Source organism: Strix uralensis, chromosome Z, assembly GCF_047716275.1.
Source record: "Strix uralensis isolate ZFMK-TIS-50842 chromosome Z, bStrUra1, whole genome shotgun sequence".
NCBI lineage: Eukaryota > Metazoa > Chordata > Aves > Strigiformes > Strigidae > Strix > Strix uralensis.
The window spans coordinates 10,915,857-10,940,418 of record NC_134012.1 but is presented as its reverse complement, the minus strand read 5'-3'; the positions used below and the strand labels follow the sequence as shown (position 1 = coordinate 10,940,418).

Below are 24,562 nucleotides of genomic sequence, written 5' to 3'. Positions count from 1 at the left end.
ATTTTAGTTGGTTTTGGTGAGCTCAGAGTGGTGTAGGTGGTGAAGAAGTAAAAAAAAAATTCACATAGCCAAGGAACTGCAGCAATATCTGATCCATTTTCAAAGCTACTCTGAGCAGTTCACGTAGAACAGCAGGGATCAAGGTCTACCTGAAAGTCAAAGCGTTTTAGATCCGAGTCAACCCATGAATTTATTTTTCTACTTAAATCTCAGAGTTTCTGTGGTCACTTTGCAAGTTAGAAAAACAAATGCACACACAAAAAGCAACATACAGTCCCTACTTAACAGTTTTTCCTGCTTTCTACTTCCACAGTTCCAGCTTAACTAAATTTTAGACTAAACAGCCAATATTGAGGTCTGTGTGCTTTCACAGTATGTGAGTACCTCATCATCAGGTAAATACTGAATCCTGTGCCCCTTGATTTTGAAGCATTTTCCTGTTACTAGAAGTTAAAGCTTCTATTATTCTTCTACAATAGTGCAACTCTTGTAGCCAATAAGTATGTATAAAAATGCGAAAGCATTTATGCTGATGCCAGCGAAAGAAAAGAAGAAAGACTGCCTTTGGACAGCAACCTAATTTAGACTTGCATAGCTTGTAATAACCATAATACAAGTGTTTGATACACAGAGTTTATGACCACTAAAAGAACAAGCTGTGATACTATGAACTCTCCAATAAAATAATTTTATTTCCTTGTACGTCAAAGACTTGTAGGTTCCTAAACTGTATTTTAATTTTTAGAAGTAAAAGTAAAGATAGTTACTTTACTACACTTTACCAATTTAATCTCTAAAACGTAAACTCTCAGAAATAATGACATTCATAGTGATTCTCGTTATTGCAAAGTTATTAAATTAATCTCATTAGAATTCTAACTCATCCCTCTCTGGTTTGAGCAGCTAAGATATGTGATTCCTGTGTTTTTATATTAAGATATCACACAAGCACTTTCATTCTTAAATATCTCCATACCTAAGAAACCATACTGATATCAAGACTACATATGATTTATGTCTCACCAAACTAAAGCACAACTCTGTGTTGTTCATCTATGAAGAACTCCCTTATCAGTCTCTGGAACATTTAGGTGTCTTCTGATCTCAAAATTTACTTCTGCCGACGTTCCTTAGTTTACAAGACATGATGGAACTGTAGCATAGGATGGCACAGATGCAGACTACTCACTTTGAGGAAGAGGCTTCTGAATATAACTTGGTAAGTATAGCTGCCTTGCTATGCACTGGGAGTTGCATGCAGAAACCTCTAACACCAAGATAAAAGAAAATACCTAAACATTAAACTTTCCCACAGTCTTAAGATGCACAAACAATGATGAACAAAGGTGCTAAGGGAGTTAAAATCTCTCAAAGATGGTAACAATGAAACTGCTTCTACCAAAAAAAGAAGTTAGAAATATTTAGCCTTCTGCCTGTTCCTTCCATGAAAACAGAAACAGACAGTAATATATAAAACCTTCTAAACAAAAGATAAATCTGTTCAATTTTATTATAGCATGTCTCAATAGCATTTTTTACTAATTGTTTTGACATCATGGACTTGTTCTTGTGAATGCATGTTTGCTTTTTGAATGAACAATGTAATGAGAGTTGTTACTCATAAAAATAAATTCAGATCTTACACATCCTCTCCTATCTGTGTGTGTGTATGAATGAGAGGGAGCACACCAGAGATGAGATTTTTCACCCCTAATAAAGACAACCTACTTTTGTACATTTTGATACCATTCATCTTCTATCCTGGGAATTTATTATAAAATCAAATTACCTGTATGATAAACCTTCTGTAATGACCAGTAAGACTCTTATTTTTCAGTTTAAGGACACTTTTGATTTGAAGTTGCATTTTACATATTGTACAGATGACTAAACATATATTTAAATATCAAATTCAGACATTTTTAGTTCAAATCAATTAAACTGAGAAATCATTCCCTTCTGGCTGCCTGTATTTCTCTTTAATCCTGGTCAGTGTAGGACCTTATTACAAGTAATTTACTACTATAAGGCTGAGGAAAAAATGCTAGCCTTACAATTTTTGTCATTTTTCCCCCACTTCCCCTGCAGGCTGCTACTGTTGATGGCCTTTATGGAAATATAAATTCAATCAGCAGCTGCAAATTTCATGAGACGTCCATCTTCATGCTGAATTTCTAACTGAGTGTCAAAACAATCTGTGGATTTCTCCCTGATGAAATACACTTTGAATTGTAAATTTCTGCAATTTTCTCATGTTAGAATTCGAGCTGCACTAAAATAGAGCTAGCCCAGATATAGTGCCTACCAGCTTGAGACAAGTTATTTTTCCCCTCATTATCTTGCTCCACTGTTGAAAGGGTTAAATAATAACCAATGAAAAATGACTGTTTTTTTCTTTTACATTAAAAATTAAATTACATTTTCTGGTCTTTTTAGTAGTAGAAGAAAATAGAAACACCTTCAATACACTCCAAATGCTCTCAAATCAGTTATTTGAACCCACTAGTCTTTTTACAGTATTTTGCAGTGACAAAGCCCCAGAAATTAGCTGCAATAAAACTTAAAGAATTTTCTATAGTGTCAAAATGGTGCAGTATTCAAGGAGAGCAAGTTCAGTTCACAGAGACAGTTTGTTTCTTCTAAATCTCAACTTACATTAAATGGTGATGGAAAAATGAAATTAGATACATAAATGACTAAAATCGAATCAGTACAGTTTTGAACAGTTTGGTGTTCTCTGAATACAGTAAAGCAAAATAAAATTTTTCTTCAATTACTGTTTCTTACAGTAACTTAGAAAGCACACATATCCTATCAGGTATACTATAGAAGCTCAATTATTTTGCTTTAGAAGAATATTTGTTTCTCTCTTCTGTAGATACTAACATGAAATATGTAAAACAATACTACTTTTCCAATTTGCAAGCAAACTAAATACGTCCCTTCATTACATACTCTTCTAATCTCCTTTCCATATATAAAAATAGCATTCACAAAGAGGAATTCACTGATAAAGATGATTTATCTATTCATGCAGTTAATAACTGACTGTCTTTCTATTTGTCTTCTTCTCTCCAGGGATAAATATTGTGGTGGGGTGGGTGGGGGACTTACTGAACTGTACTTTATTAACACTGAAAAGAGTGATTCTGTTTTGCATGTTTCAGTACAGATGCTGTATTCCAAAACACAAAACTGTCTTGCAGTTTACAGAAAATTCAATGAAGCATCTTCTTTTTGTATACATCAAACTTTCAGTTAGTTATCACGAGGAAAGAAACCTAAAAATAAGTAGCTACAGAATAATTCCCTTGCAGCAGACTTTCACTGTAGTGAGGTTTTTATCACTCTTAATATGTCACTACAGCACTTAAGCACCCCCTGGCCTCCTTTGGTTACCTGCACTGCATTCTGGTTTATGTGACTGGAATGACCTAAGAGTTGATCATATTTGCAAACCCTCAAAACTATCTGATCTATACAATTTTCCCAACTGGTTTCTTAACCCTAAGTATGACTTACTGATTAAAATCAAAAATTTATGCGAGAGAACTAGTCTATGTCAAAAATCAGGTTTGTCTCAAAAAAAGGCCCAAGGAAATAATGCTGGCATGCAGCTCGGGAGGGACTTGCACTAGTTAGGTGAAATCTTATGCTCTGGCAAATAAGGAGGTCAGAGGGGCAAGTTGCTCGGAGAAAATTACTGGGCTTCCTTTTAAACTATGCTTATTAAACTGATCCTTATAAACTTGCTATTTTTAGAATGCAAGTTCCCTGCTCAGCATGACACAAAAGCCCTCAACTTTGCTCAAAGCCTTATTTCAACAGGTCTCTTTTTTCTTCCTTGAGTCACAACATCCCAAATCAAATAATATTGGGACTTTATTTCAGTTTCGCATGGTCATATATTTATTAGCTTTAACAACAAAACAAAAACACACACCATTCTCTGTTCTAATGCCAGTAATTTTATATAGTGAAGCAGATGTTCTGTAACACACATAGTTTCCAGTCACAAGTTTTAGCACCCAAGTATAGCTACACATTCCAGTAGGGTAGGTAGCAAGAATGGTAATTACTGAATGTACTATAATAGCTTTCATTACAACAGCTTCTTGAATATTGCATTATTTGGTTATTTATCTGTGGAGCCTGCCAGAAAGGAAGGGAGGCATAACAAGAAAATCTGGTTCTATTTCTCAAAATATCCAGAGCACTACTGATAGAGCTTGCTGTAATATATGCAGAAGACAGGAACCAAGAATTCACCCTAATCGTATTAATCCTCCATTACTGGGTACCTGTTGCTGTTCAGTTTTAGGGTTTAGCTTTGTCTCACGCTATTTCAAAACCTCACCTCTATTCTCAAAAACAATTACTTCCATTTTATCCATATCTTCCAAGTTTTAGGTCATGATACAAGCACAGAGTGTTGAAGCACTTCCAAATGCAGCTGATTAAACTTCCATCCAACACATTAAAGTGCAGAATTTTCCAACTTCTGTGTGGACTCAGACATGCCAACTTCCAGGCATCTTACCAAAACTGAAAACACCAAAGTACTTTAAAATTTAGGGAAGAAAATGAAAATTGAAAACACTGTTAATAAGCAACACATAGTGGCACAAAAGAAAACTCACTGTAGTACAAATCGAATAAATGATCCTACAAAATCTAAGATGTGCTACATATTTCTTCAGTGCCATCTTCTGGCACCATAGTTACAGCTACTGAACAAGTGTGATTTCCTTTTTCCTTCCAATGTACCCTTGAAAGTCATTAGTATATCAATTACATATGCAGATTAACAAGAACAGCACTCAAAAAAATCCCTTATCCTGAGCAAAACAGTTTTAGAATTTTATGCTATATAAAAAGTTGCACTAGAAGAGGAATTCAGTCATCTGCTGATATAAAAAATGCATCAAGTAGTAATGTCTTAAGTCAGATAAACCTAGGATGATACTAAACTTACATTTCAGCAAGGTATTACAAATTAAATTTCAGAAGTATTACAAATAAACAAAATTGTAATTTTTATGGCATTAAGGTTCACCACCTGCAGATTGTATTAGTCTCCTTCCAGATGCCCGCAAACTCACATATTTATCATTGAAATACTTGATTTCTGACTCAGAACTAAAGATATGTTTCTGGGATCAAAAGTCATTCTGTTTATTTTTTCTGAAAATATATTGGTTGTTTTCATAAAAATATTGCCTTCTACCTCTAAACCTTGCCTTGCTCATCTCTTTTAATGATCACAGCTAAAACCTCACAACAATGTTTTCCTTGGCTTTTACTCAATAGCCAATAATATTAAACAGTTGATTTAGCTTTGCTTTTAATTTAATAACACCTCACCCACACACATGCACAGAAGTTCACGGGGATTTCCTTTTCCTCACCTTCTTTCTAAGGCAACTGCAAAAGTTTGCAAATGGCAAGACATCTAACAAGTTTTTGCTTAGAAGTGTGGGTAGCACTACCACCTTGTGAAACTGATTTTTGTTTTAAAATACAGCATAATCATTGACAGTATCAGAAGCAGGCTAAAGTGAAGTGCATAATAAAAATAAACAAAAGGGTTTGATTTCGCTCTTTGTTTTAGCAACTGTCAACTACTTTCTCATCAGAGGTATTTTGTAACGTGATAATCTCTAAGTAAGGTAATCATTGCACTCAAAATACTCTAAAAATATCTTCTTGAAAATTGGCATGAAGTTTAACCAAGCCTTATAATGCAAATAATAAATAGTTTCCAAAACAGAAAATATGCAGTGGTTAAAACTATATTACTTGCAGGATTGTCAGTTAATTCACCATATGGCATAAAAGATGTGCCCTCTCTGGGAACATTAACTTTCATACTTTCTACAGGGTCTCCACATTTTATGATATATTAACAAGAAAACAGAGGAATGATACACAGAGAACAGCTTAAAACTGTAACAGTGGCCAAGTTGTCCAGTGTGATATCCTTGTACCTGAGTGCTCTCAGTAAAAGCTTGCAGAAAAGCACTTGGACACTAGCAAGAATGGAGAAAAGAAACAACATTACAGCTTGAAAACTATTGGTCCTTTTGGAGACAGCTTGGTTCCTACATGCTTGCATTGTCATATCCCTTCTGCTTTTATTTCTTTCAATGGCCTCTCCTTTTCTGTTTCCATTGAGGGAGGAGGAAACAGAATCTGAGTGCTTCCATCAGCTGCTGGATCCATAGAGAAAAATTGTCATATTAACCAAGTAAAGCCCTAGTGAAATTAAAAAGTGGATAGAAATGCTTATTTTATCCCTTAGACAAAAACTGAAACACTTCCAGAATTCTATAAGCATTGCTTGGATAATGGCATCTATAACAACATTGCACCACTCCCAACATACACAAGATTTATCTTCCAAATGAAAACATGGTCAGTCTCCAGACTCTCAGAAATAGTTCCCAGTATAATACAAATTTGTGTGCATGTTTCTGGAAAAGCCCGTGTTCCAGAGCTGTTGCACGCTTTGCAAAACTATAAGAATAATCATGTTGCTCAGTGATCTCCAATATAATTATTTATGATGGCCTTGAAAGTCTCATCTGGAGTGAGGCCATGCTGGTTAATGCATAATCCGGCACATATTTTAGTCTTTTTGTGATTCTACTGTGTCATTTTCAAATATTTCCCATCAATAACAACAATAACATTTACATTTTATAAAAAAATCCTAATTCGGCTGTGTGCACAATATGAGAGTTCTCCACAGCTTTGATGTAACAGGAAGAAGACAAGCACTAAACTTAATTTTTAGGTATCTGCCATCCAATCCTAGCCTTCTGTGCTCATGAATATTTACAACTGCATTCCTAGTCCCTCCTAAAAGTAGCATGTTTCGTCTTTCACTTACTTCTTCAAAGATTAGCCCAAATACCCTTCTGTTATTCTGTATTTTCCCCTAATAGAGGAAAAAACCCAACCAACCAACCACCATCAACAAAAAACTGTTTCACAGTCGCTTCATATGACAGAGCATTTCCTCCACACAAACTACCCTCCCTAGAGTGTGTAAGTCTCAGCATTTGGCAGTCAACAGTGCACACCAAGATGCTAAAGGCCCTCTAAATTTAATCCGTTTTGTAATCTGCATCACAAATAGGAGGCTCAAGAGTACTGCCCTGATGAAAAAGTATGGAAAGGAGAGCACTGAAAAGGAAAACAGGAGTGTGGACTTCCTTATATGGATTCTTCCATCCAAGGTGTCCCACAAGCTGGGAATAGCAAAAGAGGGAAGAATGGGAGATCCACCTTCTTTTTTGGAAACTGGCAGTGGAAAGGGTAGTTACACTAACATTTCACATCAGGATGTCCCATGTATGATAGAGTGCTAACTATCAGACCAATTCAACATCAGAACCCATGCAACCATCGGATCATGTGTCTTCTAATAATTTTTTCTCCATTCTATTTTCTTTAGCACCTATCAAACATCTTTTAGGAATATTATCTAAACAGTTATCAATATTAATACAGAGGAAACTACTGATTCCTTTTAGTCCATTATTTTGTTGTGTGTCAGATGCAGACGTACTATTTGTTAGGTCTTCAGTGTTTTTTATACTTAAAAAATTAATTGAAATATTCTAATGGGCAGTTTCTATTGTGTATTTTATTTTGTATTCTCTCTCCCATTTTATAACAAGTTGCAGGTTCTTCTTCTCTACACAGAATTAAATACTGTGTTTAAGTCCTCATTAATCTTCAGCAATTTATTACTCATCCACACTTACGCATATCATCAGATGTACCCAAAAGCATCTTGGTTTTTTGAGCCAACTCCAGCTCCCTCTTTATATTTTAGCCAACTTTCTTACACTGTATCTTTTCCTAATTAGCAATGTCATCATTTTTTATTCAACTCGTTCTTCATTCTAGTACTCTCTTTCCCCCCCAATTTAGTTCATCTAGTTGGACTACAGCTACATGTCTCCCCACAGGTTGAAATACAGAGTCAATGTACTGAACTCCCACGCACAGAATTTCAGAGAAAACAGCTGAAATGGCTCAGTTTCAGAATCTCTGTATCCTCATTCCCTCACTTACAAAATGCATCAGAACCCCATTATGCCAGTGTCAGTCCAAGCGCTTGCCATCTTATTCATGCAGACTATCAACTTTTGCCTAGAAATTACCTCCTATAAACTGTTTCAATTTCACCTAGCAGTTAGGAGGTCTTCTATTATGTAAGATATCAAGATAACATCATCATTTTAAAGTACTAACACTTTAAAGATATTAAATACTGATATAAATACTGATGATTTAACCTACTGTGTGAACTTTAACTACAACAGAATAAGATAAAAGTTCCAGTTTGCCAATAACTCTTCAGAAGTAAATTTGGACCTCTTTTGAAAAGTCTCACAATAAAGCAATTTTCAGTAAATTACAAATTTTGATACAAGACTGCAAAATTTTCTAAATTCACAGAAAAAACAGCTTTATCATCTGTGAGCTCCTTCAGCACAACAGAAGGCAAGCCAGGGAACACACCTTGGGAAGCTACCCTGAGAAAAAGGAGCGCATGCAGCTATTCAGCAGTGTGCCAGCTACAGATGAGCAGGGTATTCATAAAGGGGTAAAATGTTATTGCTACTTGTGAATTGTTACTAAAATTAAGCACAGTGATTGCTATACTCTTCACAGGTTGAGGGTATAAAGGCAAGTAAGTGGAAAATCTCATGAATACTGCACACGTATCGTAACTTGCATGGCCACTGCAGCGTCATGGAAATGACACACAAAAATCATTGGAGACAGGTCAGTTTTAAGTACAGAATTAATTATTTTTAATCAAAACTGTACCAAGAGACACCTGGGGATGCGGCACAAAATAAAAAAATAAAACAACAAACAACAGATCATGCTGTCAGTTTTAGATATGATAATGTGCTTCAGAGAGAAAGCATTCTTCTACACAACTGAAGAGATAGAATTTCTCAATTTTTAACTGGACCAATACTTAAAGTATAATTCAAATTAAGCTGAAAGTTACTCCAAGAAACAGGTGCATCATCCCAAAACAATTGAGTGCTGCAGAAATTTAACTGACAGTATTCTATCACATTATACATTTATGCAATATTTCAAACTAAATGTTGAAGGAAGAATAGGCATTAATGCACAGTGTGTTAATGTGAGGAAAAAAAAAATACACATTCCATATTTGGTGGAGAAAAAACCCAAACTCAGCAGGGTAAGACTCTTAAATTTCAAATGCATATACACTGCTGTTCTCTTCCCCCCCTCTGAATTGTTTTATTGCTTCAAACAGGAGTTATAAATGGACTGAACCCCAAATACCAATCATTGTCCAACATTTAAGCTTCCACTGAAAAGTGCTTTTTTTAAATTCTCAGTGTCCCGGTTTCAGCTGGGATAGATTAAGTTTCTTCCTAGTAGCTGGTACTGTGTTGTGTTCTGGAGTTAGCAGGAAAACAATGTTGATAAGACACTGATGTTTCAGTTGTTGCTGAGCAGTGCTTACACTAAATCAAGAGCTTTTCAGCTTCTCATACTGCCCTGCCAGTGGCTAGGCTCGGGGTGCACAAGAAGCTGGGACACAGCTGGGACAGGTGACCCTAGCTGGCCAAAGGGATATTCCATACCATATGATGTCACGCTCAGTATATAAACTAGGGGGAAAGCTGGCCAGGGGCTGCTGCCCAGGAACTGGCTGGGCATCAGTCAGCAAGTGGTGAGAATTGCATTGTGCATCACCTGTTTTGTATATTCTAACTCTTTTATTATCATCATTATTATTACTTTCTTCCTTTTATCTCTTATTAAACTGTGTTTACCTCAACCCACAAGTCTTACCTTTTTTTTCCCTGATTCTCTGCCCCATCCTGGTGCAGCGGGAGAGTGAGCAAACGGCTGTGTGGTGCTAAGCTGCCTCTGGAGTTAAGCCATGACATCAGTCTCTCCAAATCCATTTCTTTCTAACTACATGCATTACAAGGAAAATCTCTGATTTGACCCAAGTCTTTGTCCCCTCTCGCCCTATTTCCAATGTATACTTGTTTGGCCTTTCATGACAGTGTTCAAAAAAACTCCACCATACCCCTTCTTGTTATAGTTACATTTTCTCTCTTACACTACTTCATCGGCTTCCAGCTTTTTCTGTTGCATCAGCATTTTGAACAGCAAGATGAGCTAAAAAGCTCCAGTGCACTACAAGACTTGCAGCAATTGTTCTAACAGCTGCTCTCAGAAATACACAACTATTAATTATCTTGCAATACTTACAAGGCTACTGCCTCATGGCACTGGCTGTCCTTGATCCCCTCTTCTCTTTCTGTATTTCACCTCTGGAGACATTGCAGTCTTTGCAACACAAACATCCTTCAGACAAATATTTGTAGTACAGAATGCCATAACATAATGTCAATTTCTTTCGCCAATTGTTTCCGATACAAATTACTGCTAAGCAGCCTCCACAGTTGTTTTGAGCTTACTATCAGGGCTCACCCATCTCATACACAAAACCAAATCCTTCGAAGAATTTCAAGACTTGCCTTAAGATCTCTTGCTTTCTGACACCTCCAAATAGATGCCTTATCTTTATATCAAAATCAGCAAATATCAAATATCTAAACCAGATCTTATTCTCCTTCCTTTCCGCACAATTGTGATGAAGAATGCCATCAGCCTTCTCCTTTCTTTCTCGTACTGTTTTAGAATTGGAGCTATCTTGTCTCTATACTCAGGATTTCTCTTCAACATATAGGTTCCTTCTGCATAAGATTTTTTACAATAAAACCTTCCTGATATTACACACTGCTAAATCTGGCATCCAAGCTCAATTATTACATCATTTTCTCTTGACTTCGCATATGCATCCTACCTTATTTATGAATTTATAACACTGTTGCAAAGACTGCTTTTCTAGTCAGAAACTGTGAGCACTTCAATTCTGTCTTTAGACCCTCCACAAGATCTCTCTTTTTCACTTCATTCTCAAACTCCTCTGCAACTGTCCCCTTCTCCTGTGTCTTTCTATAGCCTGAGATAGGTGGACTCCTACCACATACGGGTTGTATCAGTCAACCTAAATTGATTTTCTACCTCCTTGGCTAGACAGGAAAACTTCACAAAAATCCACAAACTAATTACAAAATTTTCCTTTACTTTCTATTTTGCCATGAAGTATAAAACAAAAGCCTCGGTTAGTCAAGCTGCAGGCGAGTTAAATTTTTGCTAATGAGGATGACCATTACTACCCATATTTATCTAGAGTACCTTTTTTTATGCATCAACTTTAAACAATTTGGATAAAGACTGTCCTTCTGTCTCAATGACCAGGCAGGTACTCAGGGATGCAAGACAATAGCTTCTGGCTAATAAGCACAATACACTTACATATAAGAAGAATAATACCTGTAAATAAATTCACACTACGCAGATGGGAGAAACAGTGCTGCAATAGCCAGGAAGAGAAGATAAAACTACATAGATGTCTCTTGCTCTTTGCCCATTAGCACAGCAAATTTTGAAATAGTTCTACAGCAGGGTGTTTTCCTACTATGAAGTCAGTAATTTGAAATAATTTGAAGAAGGCTTTAAACTAAAGCTGCAAGTGGAGGGGAACCTCAGTCCATCCCACTCCTACCAGTTTGGTGCCAGTGCCAGCAATAGATGCCCAGAGCCTGGAGAGGGATCACAGGTCAGCAGGAGAGCACCTGAAGAGCAGCACAAAGGAATTCCAGCTGCTCCAGCCAGTGAGTCAACTTCATCGAGGACCCAATTTAAATGCCTCTGTGCAAATGCACGTAGCATGGGGAATAACCAAGAGGAGCTAGAGATGTGCAGACACCTACAGAGCTACAATCTTATTGGCATCATGGACACATGGCAGGATGGCTCCTATGACTGGAGTGTTGGAATGGAAGGATAGTGGCTCTTTAGGAAGGACAGGCAGGGGAGACAAGGAGTGGGGGTCAGCCTCCATGTCAATGACCAGCTGGAGTACATGGAGCTCTGCCTGGGGATGGATCAGGTGCCGACAGAAAGCTTATGGGTCACAAGTAAAGGGAGGGCAGGGCCAGGAGGTTTATAGCAGGGGTCTGCTACAGGCCACCTGACCAGGAAGACCAAGTGGATGAGGCCCTCGATAGACAGATAGGAGCAGCCTTATGTTCATAAGCCCTGGTCCTCATGGGGGACTTCAGCCACCACGATAACTGTTGGAGGGACAACACAGCAGGGCATAAGCAATCCACGACATTCCTGGAATGTGTTGATGATAACTTCCTCCTCCAAATGACAGAGGAGCCAACGAGGAGAGGTGCTATGCTGGACCTTATTCTCACAACAAGGAGGGGCTGGTGGGGAGTGTAAAGCTCAAGGACAGCCTTGGCTACAGTGACCATGAAATAGTGGAGTTCACTGAAAGTGGTCCTGAAAGTGGTGAGAAGGGCACGCAGCAAGCTCCCTACCCTGGACTTCAGGAGAACAGACACTGGTCTCTTCAGGGATCTGCGTGGTAGAGTGGCACAGGATAAAGCCCTGGAGGGAAGAGGGGCTCAAGAAAGCTGGTTAATATTTAAAGATCCCCTTCTCCAAGCTCAGGAGCGATGCATCCTGACAAAGAGGAAGTCAGGCAAAAACTCCAGGAGGCCTGCATGTATGAACAAGGACCTATTGGACAAGCTCAAACATAAAAAGGAAGCCTACAGAGGGTGGAAGCAAGGGCAGGTAGCCTGGGAGGAACACAGAGGAATTGTCTGAGCAGCCAGGGATCAGGTTAGGAAGGCCAAAGCCCTGATAGAATTAAAATCTGACCAGGGACATTAAGGGCAACAAGAAAAGCTTCTATATGTACGTTGGTGATAAAAAGAAGACTAGGGAAAATGTCGGTCCTCTCTGGAAGGAAACAGGAGACCTGGTTATCTGTGACAGGGAGAAGGCTGAGGTACTCAATGACTTTTTTGCCTCAGTCTTTAGTGGCAAGTGCTCCAGCCACACCACTCAAGACACGAAGGCAAAGGCAGGGACTGGGAGAATGAAGAACCACCCACTGCAGGAAAAGATCAGGTTCAAGACCATCTAAGGAACCTGAAGGTGCACAGGTCCGTGGGACCCGATGGGATGCATTCAAGGGTCCTGAGGGAACTGGCAGATGAAGCGGCTAAGCCACTATCCATCATATTTGAGAAGTCCTGGCCATCCAGTGAAGTTCTCACTGACTGGAAAAAGGGAAACATAATCCCAATTTTTAAAAAGGGAAAAAAGGAAGACCTGGGAAACTACAGGCCAGTCAGCTTCACCTCTGTGCCCAGAAAGATCATGAAGTGGATCCTTCTGGAAATGATGCTAGGGCACATGGAAAATAAGGAGGTGATTGGTGACAGCCAACATGGCTTCACGAAGGGCAAATCGTGCCTGACAAATTTGGTGGCCTTCTACGACAGGGCTACAGCATTGGTGGATAAGGGAAGAGCAACTGACACCATCTACCTGGACTTGTGCAAAGCATTTGACACTGTCCTACAAAACACCCTTGTCTCTGAATTGGAGAGCCATGGATTTGATGGATGGACCACTCAGTGGATAAGGAATTGGCTGGATGGTCACAATCAAAAGAGTTGTGGTCAGTGGCTTGATGTCCAGGTGAAGAGCAGTGACAAGTGGCGTTCCTCAGGGGTCAATGTTGGGAGCAGTGCTGTTTATCACCTTTGTTGGCGACATGGACAGTGGGATCAAGTGCACCCTCAGCAAGTTTGCCGATGACACCAAGCTGTGTGGTGCAGTCAACATGCTGGAGGGAAGGGATGGCATCCAGAGGGACCTGGACAGGCTGGAGAGGTGGGCCCATGCAAACCTCATGAAGTTCAACAAGGCCAAGTGCAAGGTCCTGCACATGGGTCGGGGCAATCCCAAGCACAGATACAGGCTGGGCGAGGAGTGGATTAAGAGCAGCTCTGTGGAGAAGGACTTGGGGATATTAGTGGATGGAAAACTGAACATGAGCCAGAAATGTGTGCTTGCAGCCCAGAAAGCCAACAGTATACTGGGCTGCATCAAGAGTGTGTGGCCAGCAGGTCGAGGGAAGTGATTCTGCCCCTCTATTCTGCTCTCATGAGACCCCAGCTGGAGTCCTGTGTCCAGGTCTGGGGCCCCCAGCATAAGAAAGACATGGGCCTGTTGGAGCGGGTCCAGAGGAGGACCTAAAGGGGGCCTACAAAAAGCTGGATAGGGACTTTTTACAAGGGCATGTAGTGATAGGATGAGGGGTAATAGTCTTAAACTAAAAGAGGGTAGATTTAGATCAGGTCTAAGGAAGAAATTCCTCCCTGTGAGGGTGGTGAGACACTGGAACAGGTTGCCCAGAGAAGCTGTGGCTGCCCCCTCCCTGGAAGTGTCCAAGGCCAGGTTGGACGGGGCTTTGAGCAACCTGGTCTAGTGGAAGGTGTCCCTGTCCATGGCAGGGGGGCTGGAACGAGATGATCTTTAAGGTCCCTTCCAACCCGAACCATTCTATAATCCTATGATTCTATGAAATAACTGTATGTAAAGCAGCACGTTTCACCACGGAGTAACTGAACTTCATTTTTCTCCTCACGTGATTCTTTTGTATTCTTCCACTTTCAGAAAGAGGCACTTCTTCTTAAGATTTGTTTTGTAGAATATATGAGAAAGACAGCAGGTCTCTACAGATAATGAAACTACAGTAAGGAGGAAATTTAACCCTTGAGATTTCCTTTTTTTAAAAACACTTGAAGAAAGATACAGTAAAGGGGGCTGCCAGAATCAATGACCTATTGCATTACGCTAGGTGATGTCAGCGTTAAGAGTAAAGATGCCTATAATCCACTTAGCAGCCTATATAAATCTACATCTGATCAATATGCAGAACATATGACCTGGTAGCTGCAATTTTAGCATTAAGCAGTACCTAATAATATTTTATTCAGACTGTTTAATACATGTATTCTGCCTAGACAGCAAGGAACCCAGACACTGAAGCCATACCTGGTCTCAGGACATGCTTGCCAACAGAAGAAAAACAAAAATATTTTTAAAGAAAAGTCCATGGCCTCTAACTCTGATATGGAATAGCCACCTTTCTTTTACTGAGGGGAAGATGTGAACAACCAAAGGACATATGGAAAAGACTAGGTCAGAGTTATGGACTGTACTGAACTGCCTTTTTGCACATCTGAACAGCAGAAACCAGACAACTAATTACTCCTCTTTGAGAGTCTGCCTACATTCCTGTTTCAGAGGACAGAGTGATAGAGTTAATCACATTCAGGAATACTGTGGCTGTTGCAAAAGTCTAAAAATTAATATGACCTCCAAAGAGACTGGGCCTTCGTATCTCCTTCCCCCTCTGAGAGGAAAGTCCTGGCCTGGCATGGACAAAGAGCTCCTCAGAAGCATTACCTTACCATCCTATGGGATCTGCAGGGACCATACAAACCTTCATTCCAGCTGAAGGTAAGGCAAATATTGATAGAGATTCCACTGACAGAAACTTTCTGTGAAGTCTGTTAAAATCCTCAGTTTGGCAAGCTTCTCTTCCGGTGACAGAGTTAAATGGCGTCTTCGAGGACTGGAAAAATGTTTTATATACCTGCCAAAACCCTGTGATCATAACAACAAATCACACTAAACATATTTCAGCAAATACTACCATTTCTTTCTCATATAAAAGATCCATGTTGTCTTCTAACACAAAACAAAAATCAGAATCTCATAGGTAATCCTATAAAAATTAAGCTACACAAGGAGGGATGTGTTCTCCAGGCAAGTCTCTTAGGTTTCCCCACCCAGACTCACCAACCTCCCCTGTCACATTTAGTTCAAAGGTTCCACCCTCCCCTTTTGTCCCAGCTTCACAGCTCAAGGGACCACTTGCTCACCTTTTCTACTGTGTTGATTTAAACTGTCTCAACAACAGGTCTCATGAGTGCTACTGCCAGCTGGAGGAAGAGAAGTAAAGAAAGAACAAGATCTCTCCCTTTCTGCAAGAGCAAACTTATGTGAATTAACTGACAAAACCCCATTTTGCCTTCAGGTTCACAAGAGATCTTGGCTCCATTTTTCTGAACTTCATCCCATACTATTACATATCTGGGTCAGACCCAAATCTAGGAGCTGCCCATTTTCCAGCTCTGGCTCAGAAACTGCTTACACAGCATCTCTTTTTAATCCACGATGACAGAAGTTTCACAAAACCAGCTGATTTTGTAAACTACCTGTCATTTTCCCACTTAATTATTTCAAGAACAACCTAGGAAAGTTTGGTGTATCACACTCAAGCAATGCCATGATTTGCTTATGGGTACTGTATTCTTGGTTCTCAAATCAGGAATGGACTAAGAAAACTTCTTTTTTCTGGATGAGGAAATATCCATATAACAATATCAAGTATGTTTTAGTAGCATGGCCAAATTCTATTTTATCTGAAGAAATTCTTACAAAAATACAAAACTATTATACTGAGTAAAAAAAAAAAAATCTCAGACAATAACCACAACTTATTTCTAAAAGTACTCCTTTGATTATTTTATAATCATTATTTTAATTCTGTTTAATGCATAATTTTGCTTTGTATGATAACATAACAGTGGCAAAGTTCTAAATGCTATTACAAATATAAGCTAAGAAAAACAATACCAGTACTTTGCAAATCTCCACTGGTTACTGACAGATAAGTAAAAATGAACAGCGCAGCCCTTGATTCTTTAGAGTTACTAGAATTACTCCACAGTGAACCTGGATTAGCAGTTCAACTCGCTTTCAAACTAGAAGAGGCACTGAAAGTAGCAGACCCGCCCTGTTCTCATCCCTGGGTGCTTTTTGCTCCTTTACACAGCTTGTGCCATGAACCAGACTAGGTAACTACTCTTGCTGAAAAAAGGAAGCGCACTAGGTTAGACAGATGACAGACCCAGCACAAGGGTGCACAAACTTGTAATGAGAAGGAGAGAGAGGCCAGTGTTGGAAGGTAGACATGAACAGCCAGAAGAAGGAGGAGGATCACTCTGCCTCTTTTTGATAGAAATACTAGCTTCTACTAACTCTCAGATCAATTTATCATGGAAATAAACCTGGATGTTAATTTTACTATAGCCAAGTACTTTTGCAGGAAATGGAATCATGAACAGTTTAATTTTTGGTAATCTTAAAGAGTCCAGTGTTTCTAGCATATTGCTCAGATCAAGTATTTACAGTTTGTGTTTTTAAATCAGTTTAAACACCAACGCATACCACATACATTAAATTAAATAGACATTTACATACAGAACTCTCCCAGTAGTTATTTTGCAAAAATAGCAAAAAGAGACATGAAATTCTAGAAGACAACACATGTTCTGTCATTGACTTCAACTGAAGCAGTTTATTCTCATTTTTTAGGGAAAAACATTCAAAGTCCATTTTTTAAAAATCTGATGTAGTAAGAAAGTAAGCATAACATGGGTCTGGCCACAATCAAGTCATCATTTATTAACTAACGTTTCTTGCCTGACTAAAAATAGAAAAAGATACATTACATATGCTTATGAAAGTCACATCACTATAACTGAAACATTCATAGTTCCACAATTAGAAGTTGTTGACATCAGGACATACTTTTTTAGAGCTTCTAAAAGATCAGTTCATCTGAAGTTTAAAATAACCTTTAGTTGTTTCAATACTGTGATGACTATACCAACCAGCATTCAGGATTTCGATTTCTAGCCAGTATACCAGAAAAAGTCACCACTTCTGAAGTACAAGTAAGCAAGATCTGAAAGCTAAACAGACAACTGTAATACTTTTCAGACATAATTTTGAAACAGTCTTTGTAGAGTCTCCTGGCAATAATCAGCTTTGAGGCTTCTCTCCTGCTGCACCTGAACCTTTCACAACTCTTGTATAGCATGAAGTTCTTCACTAAACTTACCTTTTTTTCATGTCTTTCAACACAGAATGAATGCTTATTGATAGAGAAACAAGCAAAGCTGCTAGATACAACCAAATTAAAGCTAACACTGAACTCACTGTGCCCTGGCCCCATGCTGGTCTGAAAAAGTAATAGTAAGGACCACCTTGAGTAAGGGCACAGGACCACCAATACCTGATGCAAGATGATCTGAAGTGGTGATCCAGGGACCAAGCAAACATAACCATGGCACAACACCCCCACAAGAACTACCAAGCATGTGGCTTATCTTAAACAACTACCTTGAAGTTCTTTTAAACTGCAAGTTCTTTTACAATCACAAGTTCTTTTAAAAATCGCCTGTGTTTTTTCCACATACATTGCTATTGTAAACTGTGCCTTCCAAATTTCCTTCCATTTCTTAAAAAAAAAAAAAAAAAAAAAAAATTAAATCTTTAGTGATCAGTTTGGTCATGGGAGCAAAACACATGTTCCTTTAGTACCCTATTACTGGATGCATCTGCTTGAGATAACTCCCTGCAATCCTACTGGAAGCACAGATTTTGCCACTCTGCATGACTGGGAACTTTTATCTCCCCTTGCTCAATTCCTAATCACCCAGTCTGCATTACAGGAGCAGAAGCAGCCAGCAGGCTACAAAAATAAGTCTTCTCTGAATGCCAATTTATTGTAGTGATGATGCTGAATTAAGAAGATGTTCAGTTCCTCTCTTACGCCCCATACATTCAGAGAAACAGTACCAACAGTTCAGCTCACTTAACAGTGCAGTGGTAAATTTAATTATCTTAACCTATATGATTAACCTTTATACCAATCAAACACAAACTATGCTCCTGAATGAATTACTCCCCTGCTTCACGCAGAACCTCTCCTTGGCTGCTATCAGCCTTTGGGGTGGTGCATCCTGATCCAGAGAGCAAAACATGACAAATAATATTTCTGACCAAATGGAGGTGGGAGGTGCATTTAATTTCCTACACACCAAAATATGAAGAAGCAACTGAGCTCAATTAATTTATCTTAGTTTCTTCACTACATAGTATATCTTACTGTTACAGCAGTCAAATTTGAGCATTCTTGACCACACTAAAGAGTCACTGCTATACACTAAGCAAAAAGGAGAAAAAAAAAATGCTGTTTATGGATAAAAGTGAAAAGGGAGTGGGCAGGACTGTGAGGCTGGGAAATACTGGTAGTCTTCCGCTATTCTAAGCTGACTCGTTAGATCATCTTAATTTAAGACTCCTTAGTAGAAAAGAAACAATTATTCCATAGCACTAGAAGAAAAGCCTCAATTTATATCCTGGGCCTTTCTGTCTTCTTCTGACAGAGAAGCAAATAAACTGATGGGAATACATAACTACTATTTAGGGTGTGGGAAGTCTTAGTTGCTTAGAAAACTATGGTGGTTGGAAATTCTGCATTATAGGAAGTTCTGCTGCAAGACTGAAATAAAACTCAAGACAATGTAGACAGGGTACTAAATGTAGAAGCACTTATTTGCCAAACAGGCATTTTCTTCCAATATGCTTCAGAACAACACCCCTGCATAAGCAGTGATGACATGTAAGCAGTGGACCTTTATGTAACTGTAATCTCCCATTCTCTCTATTAAGCATAAAAATGGCTGAGATGATGCCCCTCTCACTGACGTCCATTTTCACTTTCTCTCTGGATATCAGTGACTTGATGTGACCCCCTTTCAAGGACATTAGTTCTGCCAGATTAAAGTCTGCTGTGGCTAGTATCTTCAGGGCGCTCCTCAGGCTTTGCAGTAGACATCCTGCTGCATAGTGCTACATATCTTTTCATTCTACCCTTCTGGTTGTAGCTCTGTGGACCAACTTTTCTTCATCCCTCAGTTTGATATCCCTTAGAGGTACAAAACATCAATCAATCCAAGTCTTCATGAGTTCCAAAGCTTGTGACATTTTCAATTCCGACAGCACTGACCACTGCCTGCAGAAGTCTGCCAGAATCCATCCTTTCTTTGATCTCTCCTCATCAGAAGCAAATCTCGTACTAACTGCAGTTCCCCTTGACGGTGTCTCCAGATGATCTAGACTGAGGAGGGTAGTCAAATTAGACTTTCACTTCAAGAAGGGTGAATTGATAACACATTGCATTTCATATGCACATGGTCATAAACAAGGGACACCTAGAAACTAAGAACTTACCTCCCTATTTCATCATTTCCATTCCCTCAACCTATCACACTCATTTTTAGGTCTCCTTCCTTTCTGTGCAACTCCTGTACCCAGAGACAGAGCATGAAACCGATTCTTCCCTCTCCTCAAAGCAAAGCAGTTCTTATCGCTGCAAATCTGACCTTAAAATTATCAAGCCTCTTATGACAGAAACTTTATTTGGTATTTTAAAGATCTATAAAGAACACAAAAAACTTATTGCACAAAGCAGAATTCAAACCTAATTTCTTACCACCTTCTCTGTTCTTCAAGAGAAACTGAAAAGGTTACAGTGGCCCACAGGGTAGCATGCCAACCTTCCTCAGCTCCTTTTATTTAACCTCTCTTTTACTAAGATTTCTCAACTGGATGATTTTGTTCAGCTCTTTATCCTTCTATCTTGTTTTTAAAAATAATGTAGCCCCACCACATTTATTTAAATACTTTAATTTTCTTTCTAGTCTTATTTTACAGTAATAAAGTTTCTAAAAAGATATACCAAATAAGGTACCAGGAAAATTGGACATAGAAAATTTTCATGACAATCACAATTAACAAAGCAGTTGGACAGTATTTATAATCTTGTTAACCAAAATTCCTAGAAATAATGAGCTCAAATTAATTATACAGACATATTAGAAAAATGTTTCCTGCACCAGCTACAGACACATTTCTAGTCTCTTCTATGTTAAATCTGTTCTTTAGTTTGCCAATACAATTTCAAATCCTAAAGCTTTATACAGAGAAGGTGATTTGTTCTTCTTACACATATTAATGATGGATTTTTTTCCTTCTTTGGAACCACAAAAATAAGTTGAATTTTCCTTGTATTTCAGGATAATGAAACTAAAAGCGATAGAATTTAGCTATAAAGCAGTTATGATATGCCAACAATCCTGATTGATATAATGATCATGTTTGCAACACGCTAGTTCTAGTGATCATGTTCCAAGGATGAAATATGGGCAGTGTGACTGACAGTTTCATAGGAAAACAACAAAGCTCTATATTTGGGACAGCTTGTCTTCCTTCTGCCACTGTGAACCCACAACAAGCTCACCTGTGCTACCTTACAATGGAATGATGTAGAGGTGAGTTGAATCACTTTTTAATACACAGGTAGGAAAACAAAGTGCAAGCAACTCCATCAAGACAGCACAGGTATCCTATAGTTATTTTAACTCTTAGAAAGGATATGCCTAACGAAACTTGTTTGTAACAACCACTACAAGGGCTGTTATTCTGAACCCTGCCGGTGGCAGCAGTTTAAATTGATGTGATTAACAAAATCAGCTAAGATTTTTCCACCTATTAAAAACACGTATCTGCCCAGTACTATACTGTTTCTTTTTCTATACATAGTAGAAGAAAGCTATTAACACAGGAAATTATTTTCTTTTTACTGATTTTTTTGGCCATCAAACAGACCTCAAAAAAGAAACCCCAAACCATCACCTCTCCAACAGACCTCTACCGAAAGAATCAAAACAGGTTCTCAAACCAATCCCAGAATAATTAAAAGTAACAAATATACAGCATATAAAGCTTAATACTAGGAGGAAAAATTCAACAAGATCATCATCTCAGTTTAATACCAATATACACACGGAAGATCAGACCAGACCATAGCAACAGGTAACATGCAAGTTACTGCTTGTCCATATGACTACTTACTGCTACTCCTGGTTTTCAAGTCAGCGAGATTAAGATACCATGCCTGTTGCCAGTTCACTTCTGGCAGCCGAAGGAAAAAACACATCATTGCGCTCAAACACTGTTTTTCAAAGATTAACACTTTTATAATCTGCAGTGAGCTCTTCACAGTGTAACTCCTTTGCTGCGTAATGTGTCACCCAGACAGACAAGCTATTTTGTCATTCCAGAACTACTGTCCTAGAAGCTGGCAGTTTCCAATGAGAGTTTTATTTCTGTACAAACACACATACACACAGTTATTTCAGAGCTAGGTTTCTCTGTGACGTAGTCTCACCCGACAGGAATATTCAGCGCGCCTCCAGCACGCACCGTTTCTGAAACAACGTTGCCACCCTCTGGACAAACCTGTACCCGCCAGCTACTACTGGGTGCAAGCGTATGGCCCGCGATTAAAAACTCACTGTGTGGTAAAAAAACACTTTCTCAATACACTTATTTCCATATTCAGAAGAATTAAGCCTTTAAAAATCTGGTTTTGTATTCATTAATCAAAGTTCAAATTCCGTGTTTCCTTACTATCTTTAGATATGTAAAACTAAAATGAGTTTACTAGCTGTTCACCAACACTCGAAAAATTAGCTTGCAAAACTTTTTTTATGTTCAGCAATATTCTGTACAATTATCTGCAACACTTGATAATTAGTTCACGCATGCTTCATACAATCAGAATCAGTTTCTGCCTCTTCCTCAGACTTCATTCCCGTTAGTGAGAAAGGTAATAGAGCCAAAAGAAAACCATAGCTCTAACTTCAGAAGATATATCCTTTGCAGAGAAAATGTTGTTCCTTCCACTCTATCCTATTCAGCATGACAGGAATGTTTCAGTCTAGTCTTCAATATAAAATTTTATTTTATAGTAAATCTTGAAGAAAAGTAGAAATTCTACTCTACACTTCTGATGCACAGGAAGGCAACAGGCCACTATCTAAAACAGAAAACAACCAGCTACAAAAATAATCACAGAGGATTCCTTTCATTTCAACAGAATAGTAATTTTTTCTAACTTTCATTAAAAAATATATTTCTATTGAAGTCTGAATTTGATAAGACTTATGACATCCCACAAGTTTCACACAGTTCAGCACTTAGTATCTTTTCCTTACAAAGATTTTTTGTTATCTGCACATTTCTGGTTTGTTGAGAAGGCTTCACAAGATACAGGCCATTTATGTGAATGTGAGCAGGCATTTCACATGAACAAAACGTTTCCCACAGAAGTCAGTGCTTGCATTCAATTATTAGCAATAAAATTTACAACTGAAAATTGGTAATGCCACTTTTGTTTTGGACGGTATTTATAAGAGTACTGAGAAACACGTTTAGCTTGCCAGTTTCCTTCTTAAAGCCCGTATCATCACAGGCTCAGGCCACATATGCCCCCTAGTGCAGAGTTTATGCAACATATAAAAACCTATAGAATACAGAACTCTTGGGGCTTTTTCCAGCTGCTCCTGATAAGTTGCAGCTCCAAATCAAGTCAAACCTGAGTCTGCTGTTTCCCCAAAGAGAACCTTAAAACTTGAGTCATGCTTTTAGCACTGATACATATTCTTTTAGAGAAACTACCCTCTTGATGCTGATCTACTGTTCTTATAAAAACTTGCATATGCTGGTATTTCAGAGAGTGCTCATTTTAACTGTTAATCATTATAATAGATGAGAGTAAAAATGAAGATCTTGAAAAAGTTTATATATGATACTCATTAATCAGCCTTCAGAAAAGATAAAAAATATATATCAGATCTTAAATATTTAGTGCCTCACATTCCTGCATTTTTAAAATAAATTGATTAAAGAGTCTTTGTAAGTTATTTCCAATGGAAAATGGAATCAGCTATTTCCTGTAAGATATAGTTGGTTGTAATAAATGCATAGACTGTATAAGAAATTTGTTTTGTAATTTAAAAAAAATTGAACATTTTAAGTATCACTCCATGTCCTGCAGCAAGAACATATTCATCATGTAGCAAAGCTATGGCAATGACCTTTCAGTATGTTATACAAGAAGAAAAATAAATGCATTACATTGATAAATCTAGTCTGTTTAGTGAAATACTTGTCTGAGATACTGAAATGAATCATCAGTCACCACTACCCAACTGTCTATTATCTTCTATCACATCCAGTTTCAGTACTGGCAACTGAAGAGTCATCTCCTAGTTAATGATTTATGCTGAATGTTCCTCTCATTACAGGCATGGTGTAGTTGTACTGTTTAATCGCTGTCATCACTTTAAGATAATCTTGTAAAAAAATACCACTTGCAGAATGTCATTAAACAGAGTCATCTCTTCTTCCAAATGAGCCTACCACACCATAGTGTTGAAGGTTTGACATGACTTTGAAGATGATAGTTTCTTCTCACTTGAAAATTAAAGTCATAGAATCATAGAACGGCTTGAGTTGGAAAGGACCTTAAGGATCTAGTTCTGAACCCCCCTGCCATGGACAGGGACACCTTCCACTAGACCAGGTTGCTCAAAGCCCCGTCCAACCTGGCCTTGGACACTGCCAGGGAGGGGGCAACCACAGCTTCTCTGGGCAACCTGTTCCAGTGTCTCACCACCCTCACAGGGAGGAATTTCTTCCTCATATCTAATCTAATCTACCCTCTTTTAGTTTAAAACCATTACCCCTCATCCCATCACTACATGCCCTTGTAAAAAGTCCCTATCCAGCTTTTTGTAGGCCCCCTTTAGGTACTGGAAGGCTGCTCTAAGGTCTC

General features: G+C 38.5%; 1 protein-coding gene across 3 annotated transcripts in view; it reads right to left on the bottom strand.

Annotated features, from left to right (window-relative positions):
• NDUFAF2 (NADH:ubiquinone oxidoreductase complex assembly factor 2) overlaps positions 1 to 24,562 on the bottom strand; it is a 74,969-nt gene that overhangs the window by 43,251 nt on the left and 7,156 nt on the right. Inside the window, exon 1 of one of the 3 annotated variants that reach the window (XM_074855459.1) lies at positions 21,796 to 22,288. The exons of the other annotated variants lie outside the window; for them this stretch is intronic. Coding sequence (XP_074711560.1) covers positions 21,796 to 21,883 — 88 coding nt within the window. The 5' untranslated portion in view covers positions 21,884 to 22,288. Of the gene's footprint in view, positions 1 to 21,795; positions 22,289 to 24,562 lie in introns of those variants that run through there. 3 annotated transcript variants of the gene reach the window in all.